Source organism: Syngnathoides biaculeatus, chromosome 2 (genome assembly GCF_019802595.1).
Source record: "Syngnathoides biaculeatus isolate LvHL_M chromosome 2, ASM1980259v1, whole genome shotgun sequence".
Taxonomy (NCBI): Eukaryota; Metazoa; Chordata; class Actinopteri; order Syngnathiformes; family Syngnathidae; genus Syngnathoides; species Syngnathoides biaculeatus.
In genome coordinates this window covers 43,151,849-43,175,541 of record NC_084641.1, presented here as the reverse complement: position 1 = coordinate 43,175,541, position 23,693 = coordinate 43,151,849, and the positions used below count along the sequence as shown (strand labels likewise).

The following is a 23,693-nucleotide window of genomic DNA, read 5'->3' as shown; positions in this document are numbered from 1 at the left end:
GTGATTAGAGTACTTTAAACAATGAACAAAGCACCGTTTTGGTCATTGATGAAACTTGAGCCAAATCTTATGCTAACGCTAACGCATGGAAGGATAGTCTGCAGTGCAGTCAGCTCTGGTCAGCAGAAGGTCTGCAGCATGCAGTCTCCTCAGCCTCCTTGACCCCCGGCCTGGTCAAACCATAGACTGTATAGTTAAAAACTGACTGATAAGACCAGACTATAAGGTGATTAGCTGTCTTGGAAAATATGTAGTTGGGGTAGTTGTATATATTTCCTATTTAATACTTGAATAATTGTGTGCTTGAATTTAATTTAATCTAAAATAATCTATATATTCTACCAAATTAATTACGACGTCAATATATATTATTTTTATGTCTGACTGGTTTCTCATTGATTTCATAGTTGCACTGAGACACGGTGTTAAAAAAAACTTTGAGAAAGTATTTTAATGAATTATATATTCCACTAAATGACTTTGTTAACCAGCCTGGTCTGATTTAATGTTAAGAAATGTTGAACTTTAGGATAACATTTCATCAGACTTTTAAGCTAAGTAAGTATGCTGACTACTGTCTTTTATATATAAACTGTTACAAAATACAAAATTAGTGAAGGATAGTTGGGGCTGTCAAGCTCAACTGCAATATACAAGTTCTTGTGAGAATGAACAATATTTTTCAAAAATGATTATATCTGCCTGCTTTGCTCATTTTCAGCAAATTGTCACATTTGTCTTTCAGATTTGAATGAATCCAGTGCAGACTCTGTAAATTCCAGCACAACGTTAAAGCGATCCTACTAAAACACTACCATCTTCACCACTTTGGAGCAATTTGGCCATGCATGTTAAGATTGTGTATTGATCCTTTACAAATAACTTTATCCAGCGTTAAAAAAGCATTTGATTTTGAGGCTTAAACGTTATTGCTTTTTGTGGCATTGTTAAAACTGTTATTGATCAGTAGCTTCATATGTTCTCGATACTTCTATTTGGCTTTCGGTACATGAAAAGTTGAATGTTTTTACAGAGGTGAAGAACGTACGCTACAATACCATGCTAATGCAACAATGACAGTAACTTGTAAGATTGGGATGGTTATGGGTCTTATTTAGTTGCTTGTGAGACTGAAAGTTCTAGCTTTCTGTGGCCTTGTTACGATTTTATCGGATTAATAATTACTTGGCAGTAATTGGCAATGATGATGCCACACATGTACACACACATACTCAGTGTGATGGCATAGGGTTGTAATTGCTGTTTTGTTGGAAGGGCAGTATCTAGAGTTACAATACAGCAATAAAGTTTGTAATGCTGATTATACCTCTGTAATTATTTTTTCATCTTTTATGGGTAATTATTGATAGGTTTAGTGACCGTAACTAATGAATTAATAATTTTTTATTGCTTTAACTATTGCGGTGTGAATTATTAGATTATTCTTAAATTAATCTACCAGTTACATTGAATTGAATTTATTGCTGTTTTATCTGCAGAAAATCAACTGCTTTCTAGTCTGACAGAAGAAATTGGAGGTAAAATTAAGTTACCACGATTAACTGTTTATTGAATAAAGTAAGAACTTCAAATGAACAGAACTTAAAATTACAATCTTCTAGAACTTATAGTAGTGAATTGGAGAAAGCATTTCAAGTTATCACGAAGTAAAACGGTAAGTTAGCCCAACTATAGAAGTTTGCCGACTTTAATAAAGGTTTTAAGTAAACTCAATGTAAAATGATGAGTTAGCGCAACTTAGAGTTATTGACTGAACTTGAGTGAAGTCAGGGTTTTAAGTAATCACAATGTAAAATTAGAAGTTAGTGCAACTTTGACAACGTTAACAAAACTTAAAATTAAAAGTTGATGAAACTCAAAACCAAAACTTAAAAGATTAAGTTAAGTTAAGGTGCCCAATTTAAAATTTTGCAGAAGTATGTTGCCTTACAATTTTGAGTTTGCTCAACTTTTTTTTGGGTTTTACAGTGTATGTGTAGCAGTATGTGTTGCCACTGAAGTATCAGGTATATGAAAAATATGGTTGGTTCATGTGTGTGCATTTTTAACTTTTAGACATTAACATTCATGTTTAACAGGGACGCTACATATAATATTTCCTTGAATGTGAACATGTTACACATGAAATGTCTTTTGCTCCAGCTAATTCGGAGTTATAAGGCCTTTTCACATTGCATTTAGTAAAGCCTCTGACGCCCTTGAATTTTCCATTCATTGTGTGTCAGCGTGTTTTGACATGATGCCGGGTGTAGCTCTCGGGCAGACAGAGGATGTCTGTTGCTCAGTGTTCCATTAATGCAGAAGACACACTCAGCATCGCGTTATCAGATGGAAAAATATTGTATTCTGGCAGGTTGAAACATTGACATAAAAAAACTCCTTCAATGGGCAAAAGGCTGGCACAGTGATTAGTGAGTACTATTTTGAAGGACTTGTATTGTGACTGGCAAGAGGAAAATGGAAGACTCTCAACTATATGCATTTTATCTTTGTCCCAAAATTTCTAATTCACCTGAAATACATTATACCTGAAAGCGACCTTGGTAAAATTTTAGCCCGCAAACAAGCCTATACTCTCTGAGGATTCACGAGTGAACCCATATCCGATTATTTTCTTTTGATTTTGGTCAGCTCGTATGCTCCTCCTTAAAATGACAGCTTTCTTTTCTGAGGATGAAGGGTGACTGCTTCTTCAGTGGGAAAAAGCTGTTTATATCATGGTTGGCTGCTATGTCAGCACTTCTAAATATGGGATGGTTTCACCCCTGTTGTTGTCGACATTGAGCTTGGATGCAGGGGGCCTTTCACACTGAGCACGTCCAGTATGAAAAGGCCTTTAGTCTAGACTGTTGTCAGGTTATGAATAAAATTGAAACATCTTAATATAATTTTTAAAAATGATTAAATATCATGATTGAATAATTACAGAGTTTCCACACAAAACATGGAACGTAAGTGACAACCAGTGTTACTTACTCATTCTGTATTCACAAGTTTATTCACTAAACAAGCACTGTACAGCTCAGCCCTTGGTTGGTGCACGTCATATCAATAATGCATTTGGTGGTACAGTACCTAATTTGAAATGACATTTAAAAAAAATCTATGTATACAGTGAAGAAAATAAGTATTTGAACATCCTCCTATATAGCAAGTTGTCCCACTTAGAAATCATGGATGGCGTCTGAAATTTTCATGTAGGTGCATGTCCACTGTTAGAGAGATAATCTAAAAAGAAAATCCAGAAATCACAATATATGATTTAACGATTTATTGATGTTATACAGTTGCAAACAAGTATTTGAACACCTGAGAAAACCAATGTTAATACTTGGTACAGTAGCCTTTGTTTGCAATTACAGAGGTCAAACGTTTCCTGTAGTTGTTGGAGGTGGACCTTTAAAGGCGGACTAAAAGGTCTTTGAGGGTCAGAATTCTAGCTGATAGGCGGACTAAAAGGTCTTTGAGGGTCAGAATTCTAGCTGATAAGACAGGTGTTCAAATACTTATTTGCAGCTCTATCACACAAATAAATTGTTAAAAAAAAAATCATACATTGTGATTTGTGGAATATTCATTTTTCTCGCACATACGATGAAAATTTCAGACCCCTCCATGATTATATATATATATATATATATATATATATATATTATATATATATATATGTGTGTGTGTGTGTGGTGTGTGTGTGTGTGTGTGTGTGTGTGTGTGTGTGTGTGTGTCCTGATGATCCGAGGAGCTAAGTTGTCTGGGGCTTCAGGCCCCTGGTCGGGTCACCCATGGAAAACAGGTCCTAGGTGAGGGACCAGAGAAAGTATAACTCCAAAACCCCTATGATGAGTACATAATTGGATCTTGGTTTCCCTTGCCCGGACGCAGGTCACCAGGGCCCCCCTCTGGAACCAGGCCTGGAGGAGGGGTCGAAGGCAAGCGCCTGGTGGCCGGGCCTGGACCCATGGGGCTCGGCTGGGCACAGCCCGAAAGGGTAACATGGGTCCCCCTTCCCATGTGCTCACCACCTGTGAGAGGTGTCAGGTGCGAAGTGAGTTGGACGATGGCCAAAGGCGGGGACTGATCACCACCTGGTGGTGAGTTGCCTCTGATGGTGGCTGAAGATGCCAGTCCGACGTGGCAGGACCAAACGTATTATGAGGGTCTGCTGGGAACAGCTGGCAGATTCCCCTGTCAGAAGGAATTTCAACTCTCACCTCCGAAAGAACTTTGCTCACGTCCTGGAGGAGGCGGGGAAAATTGAGTCAGAGAGGACGATATTTCACGCCGACTGGAGCTGTGGCCGTAACGTGGTCGGTGCCTGTTGTGGCGGCAAGCCACTAATACGTTGGTGGGCACCAACAGTGAGGGATGCTGTCAAGCTGAAGAAGGAGTCCTATTGGGCATTTATGGCCTGTCAAACTCCCAAGGCAGAATGCAGCTTCGGTGACCGCTGAGGCAAAAACCCGGCATGGGAGGAGTTCAGTGAGGCCATGGAGAACGACTTCAGGACAGCTTCAGGGAAATTCTGGTCTACTGTCCGGCGTTTTAGGAGGGCGAAGCAGTGCACCATCGACAATGTGTATAATCTGGAACGGGCGCAGCTGATCTCAACTCGCGATGTTATGAGTTGGTTGGGAGAATACTTCAAAGACCTCCTCAATTCCACCAACACGTCTTCCCATGAGGAAACTGAGTCTGGGTGCTATGAGGCGGGCTCTTCTATCTCTGGGGTTGAGTGAAGTGGTTAAAAAGCTCTTTGGTGGGAGGGCCCTGGGGGTGAATGAGATTTGCCCGGAGTTCCTAAAGGCTCTGGATGATGTGGGGCTGTCCTGGTTGACACGCCTCGGGAACATCGCGTGGACAATGGGGACAGTCCCTCTGGATTGGCAGACGGATCGGTGCAGTTTCTCCAGTGACGCAAACTTTTTATTACTCCATTGCGGTAAAGAGCGAGCTCAGTCGAAAGGCGGCCTACGTTCCTACCCTCACCTACGGGCATGAGCTGTGGGTCGTGACCGAAAGAACAAGATCCCGGATACAAGCGGCCGAAATGAGTTTCCTCTGCAGGGTGACCGGACTCTCCCTTAGAGATAGGGGGAGAAGCTCGGTCATCCGGGAGGGGCTCAGTGTTGAGACATTGCTCCTCCACATTGAGAGGAGCCAGATGAGGTGGCTGGGGCATCTGATTCAGATGCCTCCCGGACACCTCCTTGTTGAGGTGTTCTGGGCATGTCCCACCGGGAAGACACCCCGAGGATGACACTGGTGAAACTATGTCTCTCGGCTGTCTTGGGAATGCCTCGGGATTCCTCCTGAAGAGTTGTAAGAAGTGGCTGGGGAAAGGGAAGTCTGGGTATCCCTGCTGAAGCTACTTCCCCTGGACATATACATATATATCCCCATCCATCAATTTTCTTAGTCGCGGGGATTGCTGGAGCCTATCCCAGCTGTCAACGGGCAGGAGGCAGGGTACACCCTGAACTGGTTCCCAGCCAATTGCAGGGCACAAAGACACAAACAGCTGTACTCACAATCACATGTCGGGACAATTTAGAGTGTCCAATTAATGTTGCATGTTTTTAAGATGTAGGAGGAAACTGGAGTGCCCGGAGGAAAACCACGCAGGCATGGTGACAACATAGAAACTCCACATAGGAAAGGCTGGGAAACATGCAACATTAATTGGACACTCTAAATTGTCCCTAGGTTTGATTGTGAGTGCAGCTCTTTGTCTCTATGTGACCTGCAATTGGTTGGCAACCACTTCAGGCTGTACCCTCCCTCCTGCCCGTTGACAGCTGGGATAGGCTCCAGCACTCGCCCGCAACCCTTGTGAGGATAAGCATAGAAGAAATTGGATGGATACAGTGAAGAAAACAAGTATTTGAACACCCTGCTATATTGCAAGTTCTCCGACTTAGAAATCATGGAGGGTCTGAAATTTTCATCGTAGGTGAATGTCCAGTGTGAGAGGTAATCTAAAAAGAAAAATCCAGAAATCACAATGTTTGATTTTTTTAATAATTTATTTGCGTTATATAGCTGATAGTTATAAAAATTAAAAGCAGAGCTGTGTCCTTGATATCATTGCTTTTGTCCAGTGCCAAAGAATACAATGTAAATGACTCAGCTTTTTTGTTTAACTTGCCAATTTAGTGTTCGTTAATTACTTCAATACGGCGAGTCACTGATCTTCGTGAAAAGCTATTTTTTTCAAATTTGTTCTTGTTCTCAGGACATAAAATGCTTGCTATCTCTATCTTGCATTCTTGAAGAAACTCCCCTTCGGAGAAAGGCTTGCTGGCCTTTGCTAGTTTGAATACCAGTAAATAACTTGTCATCGTGCTTGCTTCTTGGATGGAAGATGGTCCAATAAAGGTGCTTTGCTGAGCCTGCAAGCTCGCTACCAACTTGTCAGCAGTAGCCGTACGTTCTTGTACGGAAAGTTATCTGGCGTTATTACCATGCTGAATAGGAAAGTGACGGCAAATGTTGCATTCTTTTTAAACTGCAACGGTTTCTTGACAAATCAGACATACAGCCTTGGACCAGACTTCAGTAAAAAAAGAATTTAGGCGTCCATTCTTTCATAAACACTTAGCAGTCAGTGTCGACTGTTCTTTTCTTTAACATTGTTGTAGATGGGTTCTGATCTGACCAGTGGAAAAAGACTGATAACAAGAAATGGCTCGCGGTCCACTAAATCAACTCTGCTACCTCGTGTTGAAATGCCTGTCATTACAAGTGAAAATGGAATGAGATCAAACCTTAATTCTCTACCAATCTTCGGCGGGCCAGATTAAAAACAACAACGGGCCGCATTTGGCCCAAGGGCTGGAGTTTTCCCACCTCTGGTTTAGAGGCTAAAATGTCAAATGATGTTGCAGAGGGATGTCAACCTTGTCAGCCCCACAACATCCAGATCCTTTAGGAACTTCAAGTGAATCTAATCCACCCCTTGCCCCTGCCACTGAGGAGCTTGGTTTAACCACCTCAACCCCAGAGAAAGGACAGCCCGCCTGAGAGACCCCAGACTCTGGTTACTCACGTATCGTTGGAATTGAGGTCATCGAAGTACTCTCCCTACCGACTCATGTCACGAGTTGAGGTCATCCGCCTCCTGAGACACCAGATGGTCAACCAAAATGTCCTTGAAGCCGTCCAGAGGTTTTTTCCCATGATCTCATTGATGTCCTGCAACACCCAGGCTTTTTCTTCAGCATCCATATGAGATTGATTCCACTTGGCTAACATTGTTTGTTTATAACATTCATGGACAGAAATTATAGGCGCAGCCGAGGTTTAGATGGCCTCAGTATTGCATCGCTTTTACAGATATTATGGTTCTGTTGGCTTCATTGGGCCGTGATCTCCAGGTCTCACTGGAGTTGTTGGTGGGTGAGTGTGAAGCGGCTGGGTTTCTTTCTGCTTCAAGCACAGGTAGATATGGTCGGCTGTTGAAGCTGCTCTTTGATGGGTTCTTGTCTCCTTGCTGAGGGTCTGACCGTATAGCTTTAATTGGGGAGATCTGAGGGGATTCTCAACAGACCCAAAAACGCAGCGCATCGACCAGGAACAGCAAGAGACCGACCCAAGCATGGCGTTCGTGCCTTTCTATCCCTGAAGGAGGCCACAATAGGTGTTGTCACACCTGAGCTTGAAACGGGGGTCAGACCATGGCTCGTTTGATCCTTGCGTTTCATCTTAAGATGATTTTGGTTTAAACGAGCCGATTTATAGACAGATATTTGATAGAAATATGAATTATTAGGTTTGCGATTATGAATAAACGGTCGAATGATCATGTGTTATGTGGCTACGAATTGCCACGATTATCTCACTGTTTGCAGTAACATTTGTGCTTCTTTGCTTTCCTATGTTGGCACAATTAACACAGATTCAACATCAGACATTCAAGTTTGCAGCAATCCAGTCACCAGTGGTGTTCATTCTATCCATCCATCCATTTTCTTTGCCACTTATCCAAACAAGGGTTGCTGGAGCCTATCCCAACTGTCAACGTGCAGGAGGCAGGGTACACCCTGAACTGGTTGGCAGCCAACTGCAGGGCACAAAGAGAGAAACAGCCGCACTCACAATCACACCTAGGGGCAATTTAAGAGTGTCCAATTAATGTTGCATGCTTTTGGGATGCGGGAGGAAACCGGAGTGCCCGGAGAAAATCCATGCAGGCACGGGGAGAACATGCAAACTCCACACAGGGAGGGCTGGGATCGAACCCAAGATCTCAAAACTGTGAGGCCAATACTTTCCAGCTGCCCCACCGTGCCGCAGGTGTTCATTCTCGTGTTCAAAATATTATATTTTTGTGTTTTGTTTTATCTTATGTTCTCCCCACGTGAGAAAATTCTGCGTTTGCCATGGCGCTCCTTTGCCTGGATGTGTCACTCTTGATCCATTCATTGTCCCCAACTAGCGGCCCAAATAGTGTCCCTTTCAAATGGCCATTGGACACCTGGGTTGCGGGGTCTGTCTGGGGGGGGTGGCTAATTAGATTAACGCCACCATGCTAGACACAGCTGTCCAGTCTTTTCTCCAATATCCTTATTGACACTCCACTTAATGTCAGAGTGCCACAACGTACTATATGTGTTGTCTCCTTGTCCTCCCGTTCCTGTGGGAACATGGGCCAAGTGCGTCGAAGTGCGGGGTGTCAACTTCATGTCTCATGTTCACCTCAACGGTCGATCTACGTTCCTTCCCTTACTGATGGTTACGAACTGTGGGTCATGAACGATAGAACAAGATCCCAACTACAAGCACCCAAAATTAGTGTCCTCCACTTGGTGTTCGGGCTCTCCCTTAGAGACCCTGGGGATGCCCCAGGACACGGTGGAAAGACTTGTCTCTCAGCTTGAAGGGGAATGTCTCGGAATCCCCCAGGGAAGAGCTGGAGGAACTAGCTATTGAGAGGGAAGTCAGGCTTCCCTACTAAAGTTACCGCCCCCGTGACCCAAACTCAGATAAATGTAATAAAATGGTTGGATTAGTTGAGTGCAGCTGGAAAAAGGTGTGCTTTCCTTCTCGGTCTCACAAATATAACTAGTGTTTCTCTGCACTTTCTCCAATGTGCTCAGGACCTCAGACTGGGCCAAATGTTCATCTTCCAACAAGACAACAAGGCTAAGCACACAGCTAAAATAGAGAACGTGTGGTTTCAGAACAACTCCATGACTGTTCTTGAATGGCCCAGCCAGGGCACTGACTTAAAACCAATTGAGCAGCTCTGGAGAGTCCATTAAATGGCTGTCCACCAATGATCACCATCAAATCTGACAGAAGTGGAGACGCTCAACAAGGACCAATGGCAGAGGATCCTCAAATCCAGGTGTGAAAAACTGTTGCATCATTTCAAGAAAGACTCACAGCTGTATTAGCTTCAAATGGTGCTTCTATTCAATATTGAGCAAGGAGTCTGAATACATTTGGCTGACAATTTAAGGGGGTCATACTTTATACTTTCCATACCCACTGTACATTTACATTGTCAATGAGTGGTAAATGAACCCAGGCTGTATGTACTGAAGTAAGGCAAATGTACTACTTCTCCAACAGTGCTGTCGTTGAAGCCTTCTTAACAAAAAATAAAAAGTGTCATTGAATTGATGAATGAAATGAAATGAACTCTCGTTTCAAAAACAAGTTTCCTTGAATCATTAAAATTAAAAACATGTTCTTTCCCTTATCATGAAAAAAAATGTCTTCTATCTGCAGTCATTTCAAAAACTATTTTTCGTCAGCCAAGTGACATTAGCAAGTGCTTGTGTGTCATGATAGTTATTGTGCCACAAATCCGCTATTTTGTGGACAAAAGAATTATTTGGATCTTGTGCGACTGCTATAGTGTGTTTGAGTGCATCCATATTTGTCATATTTGGTGAGAAGGACAGTGACAATACAGAATGCTAGTTTAGTCTCCTGCCCTTGCTGCTTAGAACTGGTGTCTGTACCCTGCGTGTGACAGTGGGATCTCGCAGGGCTTTCCCCATCAGATGTCCAAGCAGCGTATTGGTGCGTAGGAAGCGCAGGCGGATGTTAGTGGCCTTGGTGAAGTCACGTAGCACAGGGGAGTAGGAGAAGTTCATCGCTCCAGGACGCCCGTTCACCAGCGACACTACAATCTGGGAAGGATTTTTTTTTAAAGAGAAAATACAGTATAAAACAAATATAGGCATTAAAATTTTAAAAACAGAATATAACAAATAGTTTGTTCCACTAAGTTGTCTGTCCATATTAATCCTCCAATAGGTCATGAAATAATTTCCACAAACATTTTAAAAAGTATGAAAAATTCAACTGTTAACCCTGCAAAAAAAATGCATGTAAATGATATCTACCAGAGGCGATCAATTGATTATTATATCAGCAATTTGCAAGTTTTATATATGCTAAGCAATGCAAAAATGGTATACTCGAGACAGGTGCAGGTATTTTATCTGTCCACCTGACTTTACCATCCACACAATCTCAACGCATGTGAATCATTGCTGCCATATTAAAATAATGAGCCATTTTGGCTAACTTTATCAGAGATGTGGAGCTGAGTAAATGACGGACTACAGAATAATTACCTATTTAAAAAAAAAAAACTACAATGCATTGTCTCGACCATAAATCAACCACGACAAGACGTGAGATTATTATACAGCAAAAAGAAATAGGCAGCAACTTTAAAGATGATGAGTGTTGAAGTACTCCACAATGTTGAGCTGCTGATGCTCATGAGGGTCATGGGATGGCTGGAGCCGATCCCAGCCTATCTGGCAGTAGGCAGGGTACACCCTGAACTGGTTATTACCCACCATGCCACGCATATAAAAAAAAAAAAAGTATATATACAAAAAAAATATATATACACAAAACGGGGTCACCACAGCGAAATGCTTATACTTGTTTGGAACAGTTTTCAGGCCGAATGCCCTAACCCTGTCCCAAAAAATGTATATATACTTTAAATAAATAATTTACAAATATTCTGATATTATTATACACACACACACACACAATATTATAAATATTAATATATATTATAGACTACCCCTCTATCTGGAGTTTTATATGGCCCTGGAAAATGGGTCCAAATGAGCTTTTGCCTTGGTAGAGGTCTCGTGCTTGATCTGAAAAGTGTTTAATGATATCAGTGAACAGATAAATATGTTACCTCCCCATTTTCCAAAGGAACAATTCGGGAATATTCAGTTGTGCAAACGATGTCGTTGTCATTGTAGATCCTCTCAATGGTTTTCTGTCCGAAGTGTTCGATGCAGTCTTGCTTGGAAGCTTGGAAGAAGAAGAAGCACACAAACACACATTAATGAAGTGTCTGACTGTTGCAATTACAAGCCAAAAATTGAAGTTTTGGAAGAGGTGAAAGGGAGAGTTCAACAACTGGAAAACCAAAGCATCTGAAAGCCACTGTAAGTGTACCTGTGTGTGTGTATTTGTCTGTGTTTGTTCGATCTCCCTGTAAAGCATTGCTTCTCCATTATTTGTCACGCCCCCCCCTTGCAAGACAAAAACAATTCACTCGACCCCCCCCCCAGTATCCGCTGCGACTATAAATATTATCCTCTGTCTATAAAATTGTTATATGAACAGTTCTGCAGAAGATTGTATCCTTATTATCCATCCATCTATCCAACCATCCATTTTCATAGCTGCTTATCCTCACGAGGGTCGCGGGAGTGCTGGAGCCTATCCCAGCCATCAACGGGCAGGAAGCAGGGTACACCCTGAACTGGTTGCCAGATAATCGCAGAGCACATAGAGACAAAAAGCCGTACACACAATCACACACAACTTAGAGTGTCCAATTAATGTTGCATGTTTTTGGAATGTAGGAGTGAATCGGAGTGCCCAGAGAAAACCCATGCAGGCACGGGGAGAACATGCAAACTCCACACAGGCGGGCTGGGATCGAACCCTCAGAACTGTGAGGCCAATGCTTTACAGCTGCTCCACAGTGCTGCCTGTGTCCTAAAAAAACATTAAAGAAAACAAGAATAAATTAGAAAGAAATCTAATTGAAATTACAACAAAGAATAATTTTATTAGCATTGTAACATGTAGCATCTGTAACGGAATAGATTTTTAGCACATCAATTTGCCTTGAATAAAAAAGAATCCTTGTTTAAACTAAACATTTTTGCCTAACTTATTGCACGACTTCAGAGTTAAAGGTAAAATGAAATAAAATCAATAAATAATAACTTCAAATTCCGTTCAGCAACATTAACTCAGGAGCACAATATATGAAACCCTTTAACTTACAAAACAAAATTTAAAAAAATCTGCTATGGTGTGGGTTTTTTTTTTTTTTTTCACTGAGCAATTTGGTCCACTAACAGTTTTGATCCTAACAGTTTACTGAAGCAACTTTCACAAAGCAGGACGATTGTCAGCTATATTCGGCACGTTTTCGCTGAAGAAAATCATCGGCTTATCAGCATGACTGAGTTTTAATGTCTAAATGACGCAAGAAGCTACATTGTGTCTTTGTGGATCTAGAGAAACCCTATGACACAATATCAAGAGATGAACTGCGGTACTGCATGCATAAGTGTGGTGTGGTAGAGAAATATGTTAGAATAGTGCAGGACATGTATGAGGGCAGCAGAACAGTGGTGAGGTGTGGCTGAGGTGTGACGGAAAAATTTCAAGGAGAAATTCAGTGCTTTGCATGAATAGTGTATCCAATTGGTCACGTAATATGTAACCTATTTTGACAATGTGATGTTAAATCCTGTCTCATTTAATAGTGTTTTGATATTATTTTTATCGACAATTACGAATTTTCAGGGGTGCTGCCATTATCGCGAGTCACATGACCTACATGTGCAGATGTGATGTGTTACGTGCCGCAACAAAGGCTCTTTGACACGGGACACCATTTTTCCTCATCTGATGAAGAAATAGCAGTATCGGTTGATCAGGATGACGGAGTAATACTGATACAGATTTGAACCTGTGGCTGTAATTAATGTAGAATATTCGGATGGTTCTTTGGGCAGAATGACACAGAGTCTGGTTAGAGAGGAAGATGCAGGAGATAGTCTAAGATGGAAAAAGATGACACGCTGTGGCGACCTCAACCGGGACAAGCCGAAAGGAAAAGAATAAGAAGAAGACAGAATACATGTGCAGGAATACGAGGGGTGGAGAAAAAGAGTGAAGCTCCAGGGAGAAGAGCTCGCGAGGGTGGACGACTTCAAATACTTGGGGTCAACAATCCAGAGCAATGGTGAGTGTGGTAAGGAAGGGAAGAAACTGGTCCAAGCAGGTTGGAACAGCCGGCAAAAGGTGTCTGGTGTGTTATGTGACAGAAGATTCTCTGCTAGGATAAAGGGCAAAGTTTATTATCCAGTGGTGAGGCCGGCCATGATCTACGGATTAGATATGGTGGCACTGAAGAGACAACTGGAAGCAGAGCTGGAGGTGGCAGAAATGAAGCTGTTGAGGTTGTCTCTAGAAATTAGCTCATTAGAGGGACAGCCAAAGTTGGATGTTGTCACGAACGGGGCTCGAGGGCGAACCCAAATGCACGACTCCAGAGACAAGCAAGGTCCAAGGTCGGGGATCAGGCAGACAGTCCAAACAAGCAGAGGTAATCGTAACAGCAGGCTTACGAGGGTGGTCAGGGGACAGGCATGGGTCGGTACACGGAAGGTAGACATCAGGCAAACGGGAGTGGGGGAACGAGGCATCAAAGGCAACGATGTGGCGGAGGACTAGTCGTTCCCGGGTCCTATATGTACTGCGTGTCATTAACGTTCATGAGGCGCAGGTGTGTGTCTACTGATTGGCTGCCCACGCCCAGCCCGGGCTGGAAGCCAGGAGCATGACAGTCCACGTCAACCCCCCCCTACCCCCACCCCGCAACGGCTGGCTCCGGACGGCCCAGGAGCATCAGGATGGGCCGCATGAAAGTCCCTGATGAGGGAGGAGTCTACGTTGAAATGGGAGGGGATCCAGGAGCGCTCCTCCAGTTCATATCCCTCCCAGTTCACTAGGTACTGGACCCCCCTTCCTCTGCGGCGGGAGGAAAGCAGCCGGTGCACAGTATACACCGGGCCGCCGTCCACCATGTGGAGGGGGGGCTTGGCCGGAGGAACCAGTGGAGAAGGACGAGTCGGGTGCAGTCTGGTAATGTGGAACGTCGTCCGAACCCTCATCGACCTGGGTAACTTGAGTGATACGGCAACCGGGTTAATAATCTTCATGACCGGGAAAGGACCAACGAACCTGGGAGCGAGTTTGCAAGATTCCATCCGCATCGGCAGATCTTTGGTGGAGACCCACACACGCTGTCCCACCTTGAGCTCTGGTGCAACTCTCCTCTTGTGGTCCATTGCGGACTTGTAGACGCTGCCCATACGTAGCAGCGTCCTCCGAGCTGTCTGCCAGGTTCCTTTGCATCGTCGTACCACCGCCAGGGCTGACGGCACCGCAGAGTCCGTGGCCAATGAAGGAAACAGAGAGGGAGGATAGCCGTGCATGACGTGGAGTGGAACCATACCTGTCGAAGCGGAAGGCAGAGAATTATGAGCATACTCTACCCATTTGAGGTGATAACTCCACGTGCTCTGATCCGTGGACACCAAGCAGCGAAGTCCGGTCTCCAGGTCTTGATTGACCCTCTCTGTCTGGCCGTTGGACTCCGGGTGATGGCCCAATGTCAGAGTCGCCGAGGCGCCGATGAGGGTGCAGAATTCCTTCTAGAAGCGGGCGACGAATTGAGGGGCTCTGTCCGAAACGATGTCCCGGGGAAACCCGTGGTAACGAACGACCTTGTCTAATAACAGCTGGGCTGTCTGCTTGGCCGAAGGGATCTTCGGGACCGGCACGAAGTGGCCCATCTTAAAAAAACCGGTCCACTATAGACAGCACCACTGTGTTCCCCTGGGAGGGCGGTAAGCCGGTGACAAAGTCCAGGGCAATGTGCGACCACGGGTGGAAAGGAACGGACAGAGGCCGCAACTCCCCAACAGGCCACACGCGAGACGTCTTATTGGCCGCACACACCGGGCAGAGATCCTGTTAAGGAATACAATTTCCCTCTAGGTGGTGAGGTGCCTGGGAGGAGGTAAATGGCACAGTCAGATGGCTGATGTGGCAGCAGGGATTCGCCCTAGTCTCCGAAAACACCTCCTTCAAGTCATGATAGCGGGAGGGCACCGCGGTTAGGCGGTACTAGATTCTGCTTGCCACACCGGCGCAACTTGAATCTTCCCGTCTTCCTGGGCAGCGAAACGTCTGCAACAGTCCTCTCCCCATGTCTTTATCTGACCCGTGGCCCAGTCTATGTGCAGGTTATGCTCTTTGCGCCACGGGCTGCCCAAGATGATGTCGAGGCTACGTGCGTCAAATACATGAAAGCTAATACACTCCGAGTGAAGCGTCCGGAAAGCCCATACGTAACGTCTGAGTGCGGTGTGTGACCCGACAAAGAAGCTTGCTGTTCGCGGCGTAGGCATTATGAAGCCGTTGCGTGGGGAAGGTTCCTGCCCCCAATGCCTCGACCATGCGGGGATTTATCAGGTTTGCATCCGACCCGGAGTCAACGAACGCAGTCACAGTAAATGAACGGGAGTCCGTTCCCAGGGTGAGGTGAAGAAGCGACCTCTCTGACTCCGCCGCGGTATACCGAACACTCACCGGAGTGGAGATTCTGATGCCGGGGTGCTTTGGTCGAACCGGGGAGCAGGCGATCAAGTGTCCTAGACGCCCGCAGTAGAAACAGCGCCCCTCCCGTCGAGACCCTCCACCTGCATGGGTTCAGCGGTGGAGGGTAGCATGGGCGGCCGGGCAGCGTTCAGACTGGACACCTCTGTCTCCCCCTCAGTTATCGCGTGTATTTGCTCATGCATTACCAGTCGCTGGTCGACCTTGAGGGCCAACACGATGAGCGCGTCCAGCGAATGGAGGAGATCCACGGCAATGAGGAGTCCACGGATTTGCGAAGAGAGTCCCTGGAAAAAGGCGTAGTGCAGGGCCTCCTCATTCCATCAACTCTCGGGGGCGCGGATCCTGAACTCGATCGTGTATTCCGAGATGCGACGACGGCCCTGGCGAAGCGTCATGAGTGAAGCTGCCGCCTTACGTTCCGGCGCTGCATACTGGAAAACTTGGATGAGTGCGCAGACGAATGACGTCCAGAAACGACAAGTCTGAGTTATGACTCCATTCTGCCGTGGCCCATGCCTCCGCCCTTCCTGTCATGTGGGAAATGACGAAGGAGCGGTCCGTGGGAAAGGCGGACGCCAGCAGTTCAAAATTGAGATCGCACTAGGCGAGGAAAGGTTTGACATCTGATTGGTTACCTGGAGACCAGCCTCCTGCTCAACCAGGCCTCTGCCATGGATTTGCAGTGAGCAGCAGATAGCTTCTGAGTCAGCTGGGTCCATCTTGTGGCCAGATCGTTCTGTCACAAACGGGGCTCGAGGGTGGACCCAAATGCACGACTCTAGAGACAAGCAGGCAGTACAGAGGAAACCTTTATTCGGTCCAAGGTCGGGGATCAGGCAGACAGTCCAAACAAGCAGAGGTTATCGTAACGGCAGGCTTACGAGTATGGTCATGGGACAGGCGTGGGTCTGTACATGGAAGGTAGACGTCAGGCAAACGGGAGTGCGGGAACAAGGCATCAAAGGCAACGATCTGGCAGAGGACTTGTCGTCCCCCGGGTCCTATATGTACTGAGTGTCATTAACATTCATGAGGCGCAGGTGTGTGTCTACTGATTGGTTGGCCACGCCCAGCCCGGGCAGGAAGCCAGGAGCATGACAGACGTTTTGGAACCAAAGTTCGAGAGAGAAAACATCAATGATTTGGACCTGTGCAGAGGTGAGAGAATGAGTATATTTATAAAAGGGTGCTCAGGATGGAGCTGCCAGGCAAAAGAGCGAGAGGAAGACAACAGTGAAGGTTGATGGATGTTGTGAGCGAAGACATGAGGGCAGTTGGTGTTGGAGAGGAAGATGCAGGAGATAGGCTAACATGGCCCTGTGGCGACCCCTTACGGGACAATCCGAAAGGAAAAGAAGATGATACATGTTTTGGATGGTGATCTCATTACATCTGTGTTGCCTGCCCTTCCCGCAACGCAGCAGCCAGTCATATTTCAGTGGGGGGTGTCCTTCCTAGAAACTATGTCAAACGTGTAACGTGTAGTTGGCGCTAATTATTTCAGGGTACCCAGTCTTCAGTCTTGAGTCATTGGGTCTGTTATTGCAACTGCAGCTGGTCTTTCATCTGTTACATTTGTCAATCTGGAAAAATGATAATGGCATAATCCTTTGATTACAGCAAAAATGTAAACATCCATCTAATTTCTTTGCTCCTTATCCTCACGAGGGTTGCGGGGAGTGCTGGAGCCTATCCCAGCTGTCAGCGGGCAAGAGGCGGGGTCCACCCTGAACTGGTTGCCAGGCAATCACAGGGCACATAGAGACAAACAGTCGCGCTCACAATCATACCTCGGGGTAATTTAAGAGTGTCTAATTAATGGTGCATGTTATTGAGATGTGGGAGGAAATCGGAGTGCCCGGATAAAACCCACGCAAGCATGGGGAGAACATGCAAGCTCCACATAGGCGGGGCCGGGATGGACCTTTCCGACTGGCAAACTTCAGCTCCGCTCCCCTTAGCTACAGTTGCCTTGCCCCACAATCTTTCCAAAATGGCGATTGAACAGAACATGTTTGAACTGGATCCTCTATCGCGTATTCCAGATAATACTGGGGCATGTTTTTAGCCAAATGTGTCAGACTTGTCCAAGAGAGTTTTACAGAGAGGTCTCAACTATTTCACGCAATACATGGAATTAAGATTTTGGACAGAGCAGGACGCAATGTCAGAATTACAGTGAAATGTTGGCGATTGATGAAAAAAAAGTTTGACGCGTCACAAACTTCATATTGAAATCCAACAGGATAAAACTGTGGAATCGTATTGCACAAGTAAAGCAGGGTAAGTACTTTTTAGAGAAAGAATCACGGGTAATATCATTGTAGTCTTTATAAGTGAGTGGGTGTATTCATTTGACTTGGCTTGTAATGGAACCCAGTGCCCTGTCTTAAAAGTCTGATGCGATACAAATGGGCAAATAGACATTTCTCTTCCATGACATCGCGCACTTATGTATCACTCACCCAACTCGTCGGCATAAAACATTACACACTGTGCCACGTGCATGTTCTCATGCCTGCGTGGGTTTTCTCCGGGCACTCTGGTTTCCTCCCACATTTCCAAAACATACATTAATGGAAGACTCTAAATTGCTCCTAGGTGTGATTGAGAGTGCAACTGTTGTCTCCACGTGCTCTGCGATTGGCTGGCAACCAGTTCAGGGTCTACCCTGTCTGCTTCCTGATAAATGCTGGGATAAGCTACAGCACTCCCACGACCCTTGTGAGGATAAGCGGTTCAGAAAATGGATGATGGATCGATGGATGGATGGATATTTGCTTGCAGTACCGGTTACTTCCTCGACTCCCTTGGCCACTAACCTTCTTTGAAATGCTGCTCTCAAAGGTGGAAAAGCTTGAGAGACTGGTCAACTCGTTTGTGAAGAAGTGGCTTGGCCTTCCCAGGTGCCTCAGCAGCATTGGGCTCTATGGTAAGGGGATGTTACACCTGCCCATTTCCAGTTGGCAGAGGAGTACAAGTGTGTCAAAGTCAGACTGGAAATGATGCTACTGGATTCCATCGATCCACTTGTAGCGCAGACTGCCCCCATCCTAGCAACTGGGAGGAAGTGGATTCCACTAGCTGCAACTGAACAGGCAAAGGCAGCACTCAAGTACAACGACATCATTGGTTGAGTGCAGGAGGGAAGGAGCGGCCTTGTGCTGGAGCAAAGCCACGACTGCAGAGAGATGCAAGCTAGTGGTCCAGGAGGTATGTCATCCGTACATACGGAGAGGAAGAAAAAAGTTGCGCAGTGGTTGGCCTGGGAAGGAGTGGATGCAAGGAAGATCACCTGGAAAAGCCTGTGCGAGATGGAGGAATTCAGGGCAAGCTTTACCATCAGAGCTGTATATGACGTCTTATCGCCTCCCAAAAAACCTAAACCAGCTGTATGCCAAAGACCCCAATTGCCTGTTATACCCCAAGTCCTGCAACGCTGAAGAACATCCTGTTTGGATGCAAGACCAGTCTTAGTCAAGGCCATTACACTTCGAGGCACAACCAAGTGCTGAAGTGTCTCGCTGGTGTTCTGGAGAACCAGAAGATGAGGGTAGACGCCCTTCCACCCTTGTCAGCCAACTGGCAACCAAGGCTATTTGTTTGGGAGGGGGAGAGTCACCAGACAGCGGACAGCTGGGGAGTGCACGAGACTGGAAGCTACTGGCAGATCTGGACATTAAGCTCTCCTTTCCAGATAAGATTGCAACTGCCACCCTACGACCAGTTAGTGGAAGTGGTTGTCTTTCAAAATAAGACACCCGGAAGAAAAAACAATTTCATCATTTATTATACATTCTTTGCAGCCCGGTACAAAATGGTCGATAGCCCGGTACTGTCTGGGACCCAGTGGCTGTAGACTATCACAAAATTCATCACTTTAACTGCTCCTTTTGCACAATTGTCATTGGACTGGTCTATAAAGGTGAATTGTATAAGCTTTACATAGTGTAGGCCGTTGACACTAGTAGCTCTAAATGCTATTTGACTGCATCTGCCCAACTGTGGCTCTTATAAGGAATATGATCCTATTAATTGAATGTCTACTGTTCTTTGTGATTGTTAGTTTTTTCTTCTTCTTAGTACTCAAGATGAATGTTGTACAAGGGCGGCACAGACTGCAGGAGACAAATTCTTTGTGTGCTGATACAAACCTGGCCAATAAATCTGATTCTGATAAAACAAACACCGATATGCTGACGCCATTTGTACTCACAGGCAAAGTACTGCCATGGATGATATGTCTGCCCAAAGTCCACGGACCTTTCCAGAACCCACAGGTCTGGACGAGGGGAGTTGGCAAACTTGATGAGGATGTAGGCCACATGGAAGAGCTGTAGACATGAATACATATAAGTAACATTGTTAATGACATCATCCTCATCCCGACAGCTCTGATGGCTGTGCGGCTGGCTGGCTCCGGTGGCTGTAGATGTTCCAAACATTGTTGATACCGCAATGTCATCAATCAGAGCTGACTTAATCTGTTCCACGGGAGTTAAAAGTTCAACTCATTTAATTTGTCATGTTAAATTGTCCACTAAATTTTGTATCGGTGAGTTACACTAGTTTTATGCAACTTTCCAGACGGCCCAGCAGATTGGTTTTGGGGGTACTGTGGTGTAGACCGTGTCAATCCATACATTTCACTAGGGTACAAAAACTTGCTAAAATTGAGTTTTTGGGCAGACTGAGGCCCAAAAGTCATCATCCATTTTCCTGAATGAAATTGAAAAAAAACATGGGAGGCATCTACCCATCATTGTCCTCATTCATGGAGTTGTAGATCGCCTCAGGATGGTCTCAGTTTTAACAGGAGCAATATCATTGACGGCATTTGAGATTTTTGAAGTGAAATTGTCTAAAAGTTCATCCACTGTTTCAGCAGTCAGTCTGTGGCACAGCCACAGTTTCCAGAAACTTAATGGCAGTACTCTCATTTATGTAACTTTTCTTCATTGAGATAGAGGTTGTCTGAACTTTTGGAAGAATCTGTAAAATAAAAAATACAAAAAATGATATCCTTAAAACAACATCACTGCGGTGTAGTGAGAGACTGCAGATGAGCTCACAGATATCCTCACAGACATTTTCAACACCTCACTGAGCCAAGCCATCATTCTTTTACCAACCCAACAGAAGCCATCTCCCTCCTGCTACAATGACTAATACCCTATTGCACTCACTCCCATCATTATGAAGTACTTCAGCCTTCACTCCCCTCTACGCTGGACCGTGACCAGTTTGCATATCGGTCGGTCGGTCGGTCGCTCGCTCGCTCGCTCCGTCCGCTCCGCTCGCTCGCTCCGTCCGCTCCGCTCGCTCGCTCGCTCCGCTCGCTCGCTCCGCCCGCTCGCTCGCCCGCTCGCTCCGTCCGCTCCGCCCGCTCGCTCCGTCCGCTCCGCCGCTCGCTCCGTCCGCTCCGCCCGCTCGCTCCGTCCGCTCCGCCCGCTCGCTCCGTCCGCTCCGCCCGCTCCGTCCGCTCCGCTCGCTCGCTCCGCCCGCTCGCTCCGTCCGCTCCGCTCGCTCGCTCCGTCCGCTCGCTCCGTCCGCTCGCTCCGCCGCTCGCTCCGTCCGCCTCGCTCCGCCCGCTCGCTCGCTCCGCCGCTCGCTCCGCCCGCTCGCTCGCTCCGTCCGCTCGCTCGCCGCTCGCTCCGCCCGCTCGCTCCGCCGCTCGCTCCGCCCGCTCGCTCGCTCCGTCGCTCGCTCCGCCCGCTCGCTCCGCCCGCTCGCTCCGCCCGCTCGCTCCGTCCGCTCGCTCCGCCCGCTCGCTCCGCCCGCTCGCTCCGCCGCTCGCTCCGCCCGCTCCGCCCGCTCGCTCCGCCCGCTCGCTCGCTCCGTCCGCTCGCTCCGTCCGCTCGCTCCGTCCGCTCGCTCCGTCCGCTCGCTCCGTCCGCTCGCTCCGTCCGCTCGCTCGCTCCGTCCGCTCGCTCGCTCCGTCCGCTCGCTCGCTCCGTCCGCTCGCTCGCTCCGTCCGCTCGCTCGCTCCGTCCGCTCGCTCGCTCCGTCCGCTCGCTCCGTCCGCTCGCTCGCTCCGTCCGCTCGCTCCGTCCGCTCGCTCCGTCCGCTCGCTCGCTCCGTCCGCTCGCTCCGTCCGCTCGATCCGTTTTTAGGGACTTTTAGGGCCGCATTGCGATCGAAAAGTCGAAACGGCTTGCCCCCTCAAACCCGCGGCTTCACATTGCACATAAAGAAGGGAAACAATGAACCAAAAAGACCAGAAATCCATCTTTGGGGCATCAAATCCCCCCCAGCAGCCAGAATTTCTCCCACCCTGGTTGGAGAGTAAGTCAAGAGATGTAGAAGGCGACAAGAAGTAGGCCCTTCAACGACTGGAGGAAGGATGGGACACCTTTGACATGGTCATCTACCCACGAATCAGCAAGAGCGGAACAACAACAGGTGGTGGTGGAATCGTCGTGACCACTGGCCATCCAAGTGACACCCAAATCCACCGCTCCTTTGCCATTCCACCAAGCTGATGAAGTTCCGCCTTCCAGGCGAAGATCATATATATATATATTCTTTTCCTTTCGGCTTGTCCCGTTAGGGGTCGCCACAGCGTGTCATCTTTATCCAACTAATTTCATTTCTGCTACCTCAAGTTCTGCTTCCTGTTCTTTCTTCAGTGCCACCGTCTCTACGTACATCATGGCCGGCCTCACCACTAATTTATAAACTTTGCCTTTCATCCTAGCGGAGATTCTTCTGTCGCATAGAACACCAGACACCTTCCGCCAACTGTTCCAGCCTGCTTGGACCAGTTTCTTTACTTCTTTACCACACTCCCCATTGCTCTCTATTGTTGACCCCAAGTATTTGAAGTCATCCACCGTTGCAATCTCTTCTCCCTGAAGCTTCACTCCTCCTGCTCTGCCCCTCACATTCATACACATATATTCTGTTTTACATTGGCTAATCTTCATTCCTTTCCTTTCCAGTGCGTGCCTCCATCTGTCTAATTGTTCCTCCGCCTTCTCCGTTTTCACTGCAGATCACAATATCATCTGCGAACATCATAGTCCAAGGGGATTCCAGTCTAATCTTCTCTGTCAGTCGATCCATTCCTACCGCAAACAGGAAGGAGCTTAGCGCGGATCCTTGATGCAGTCCCACCTCCACCTTAAATTCTTCTGACACATCAAGGGCACAACTCACCGCTGTTCTGATGCCCTCATACATGTCCTGTACTATTCTAACATTTGTCCGGTACACCAGACTTGCGCATGCATTACCACAGTTCCTCTCTTGGTACTCTGTCATAGGCTTTCTCTGGGTCTACAAAGACACAATGTAACTCCTTCTGACCTTCTCTGTACTATTCCACGAGAATCCTCAAGGCAAATAACACATCTGTGGTACTCTTTCTAGCCATAAAACCATGCTGTTGCTCACAGATACTTACTTCTTTCCTGAGTCTAGACTCCACTACGCTTTCCCATAACTTAATTGTGTGGCTCATCATCTTTATTCCTCTACAGTTTACACAGCTCTGAACATCACCTTTGTTCTTAAAAATGGGGACTAGCACACTTTTCTGTCATTCTTCTGGGATCTTCTGTCCTGCTAGTATTCTATTGAAAAAGTTGGTCAAAAACTCCACAGCCACCTCTCCAAATTGCTTCCATACCTCCACTGGTGTGTCATCAGGACCAACTGCCTTTCCATTTTTCATTCTGTTCAGTGCCTTTCTAACTTCCCCCTTACTAATCATTGTCACTTCCTGGTCATTCACGCTTGCGTCTTCAACTCAACCTTCTCTCCCATTCTCTTCATTCATTAACTTCTCAAAGTAGTCTTTCCAATTACTTAAAACACTACTGGCACAAGTCAATATATTTCCATCGCTATCCTTAATCACCTTTACTTGGTGTACATCCTTCCCATCTCTTTCCGTGTCTTGGCAACCTGTAAAGAGCCTTTTCTCCCTCTTTCGTATTGAACCTAGTGTACATGTCGTCATATGTCTC

General features: G+C 46.4%; 2 protein-coding genes across 21 annotated transcripts in view; both read right to left on the bottom strand.

Annotated features, from left to right (window-relative positions):
- Window positions 1-23,693, bottom strand: part of lama5 (laminin, alpha 5) — a 377,096-nt gene that overhangs the window by 309,084 nt on the left and 44,319 nt on the right. For 19 of the 20 annotated variants that reach the window (XR_009793010.1, XR_009793011.1, XR_009793012.1 and 16 more), the window contains exons 3-5: window positions 19,940-20,057; window positions 11,201-11,319; window positions 9,990-10,160 (exon numbers count right to left, since the gene is read on the bottom strand). Coding sequence is in view for 17 of the 20 variants with exons in the window: in XM_061806903.1 (XP_061662887.1) it covers window positions 9,990-10,160; window positions 11,201-11,319; window positions 19,940-20,057 (408 nt within the window). In the remaining 3 variants the exon portion in view is untranslated. Of the gene's footprint in view, window positions 1-9,989; window positions 10,161-11,200; window positions 11,320-19,939; window positions 20,058-20,909; window positions 21,009-23,693 lie in introns of those variants that run through there. The other variant, XM_061806884.1, reaches the window with a different exon arrangement.
- On the bottom strand, window positions 13,962-16,830 carry LOC133493508 (uncharacterized). The gene is made up of 6 exons (XM_061806948.1): window positions 16,605-16,830; window positions 16,359-16,501; window positions 16,139-16,250; window positions 15,909-16,007; window positions 15,694-15,803; window positions 13,962-14,554 (listed from the first exon to the last, which is right to left on the bottom strand). The coding sequence occupies exons 2-6, from the start codon at window positions 16,440-16,442 to the stop codon at window positions 14,255-14,257; spliced, it is 705 nt and encodes a 234-aa protein (XP_061662932.1). The 5' UTR covers window positions 16,443-16,501; window positions 16,605-16,830; the 3' UTR covers window positions 13,962-14,254.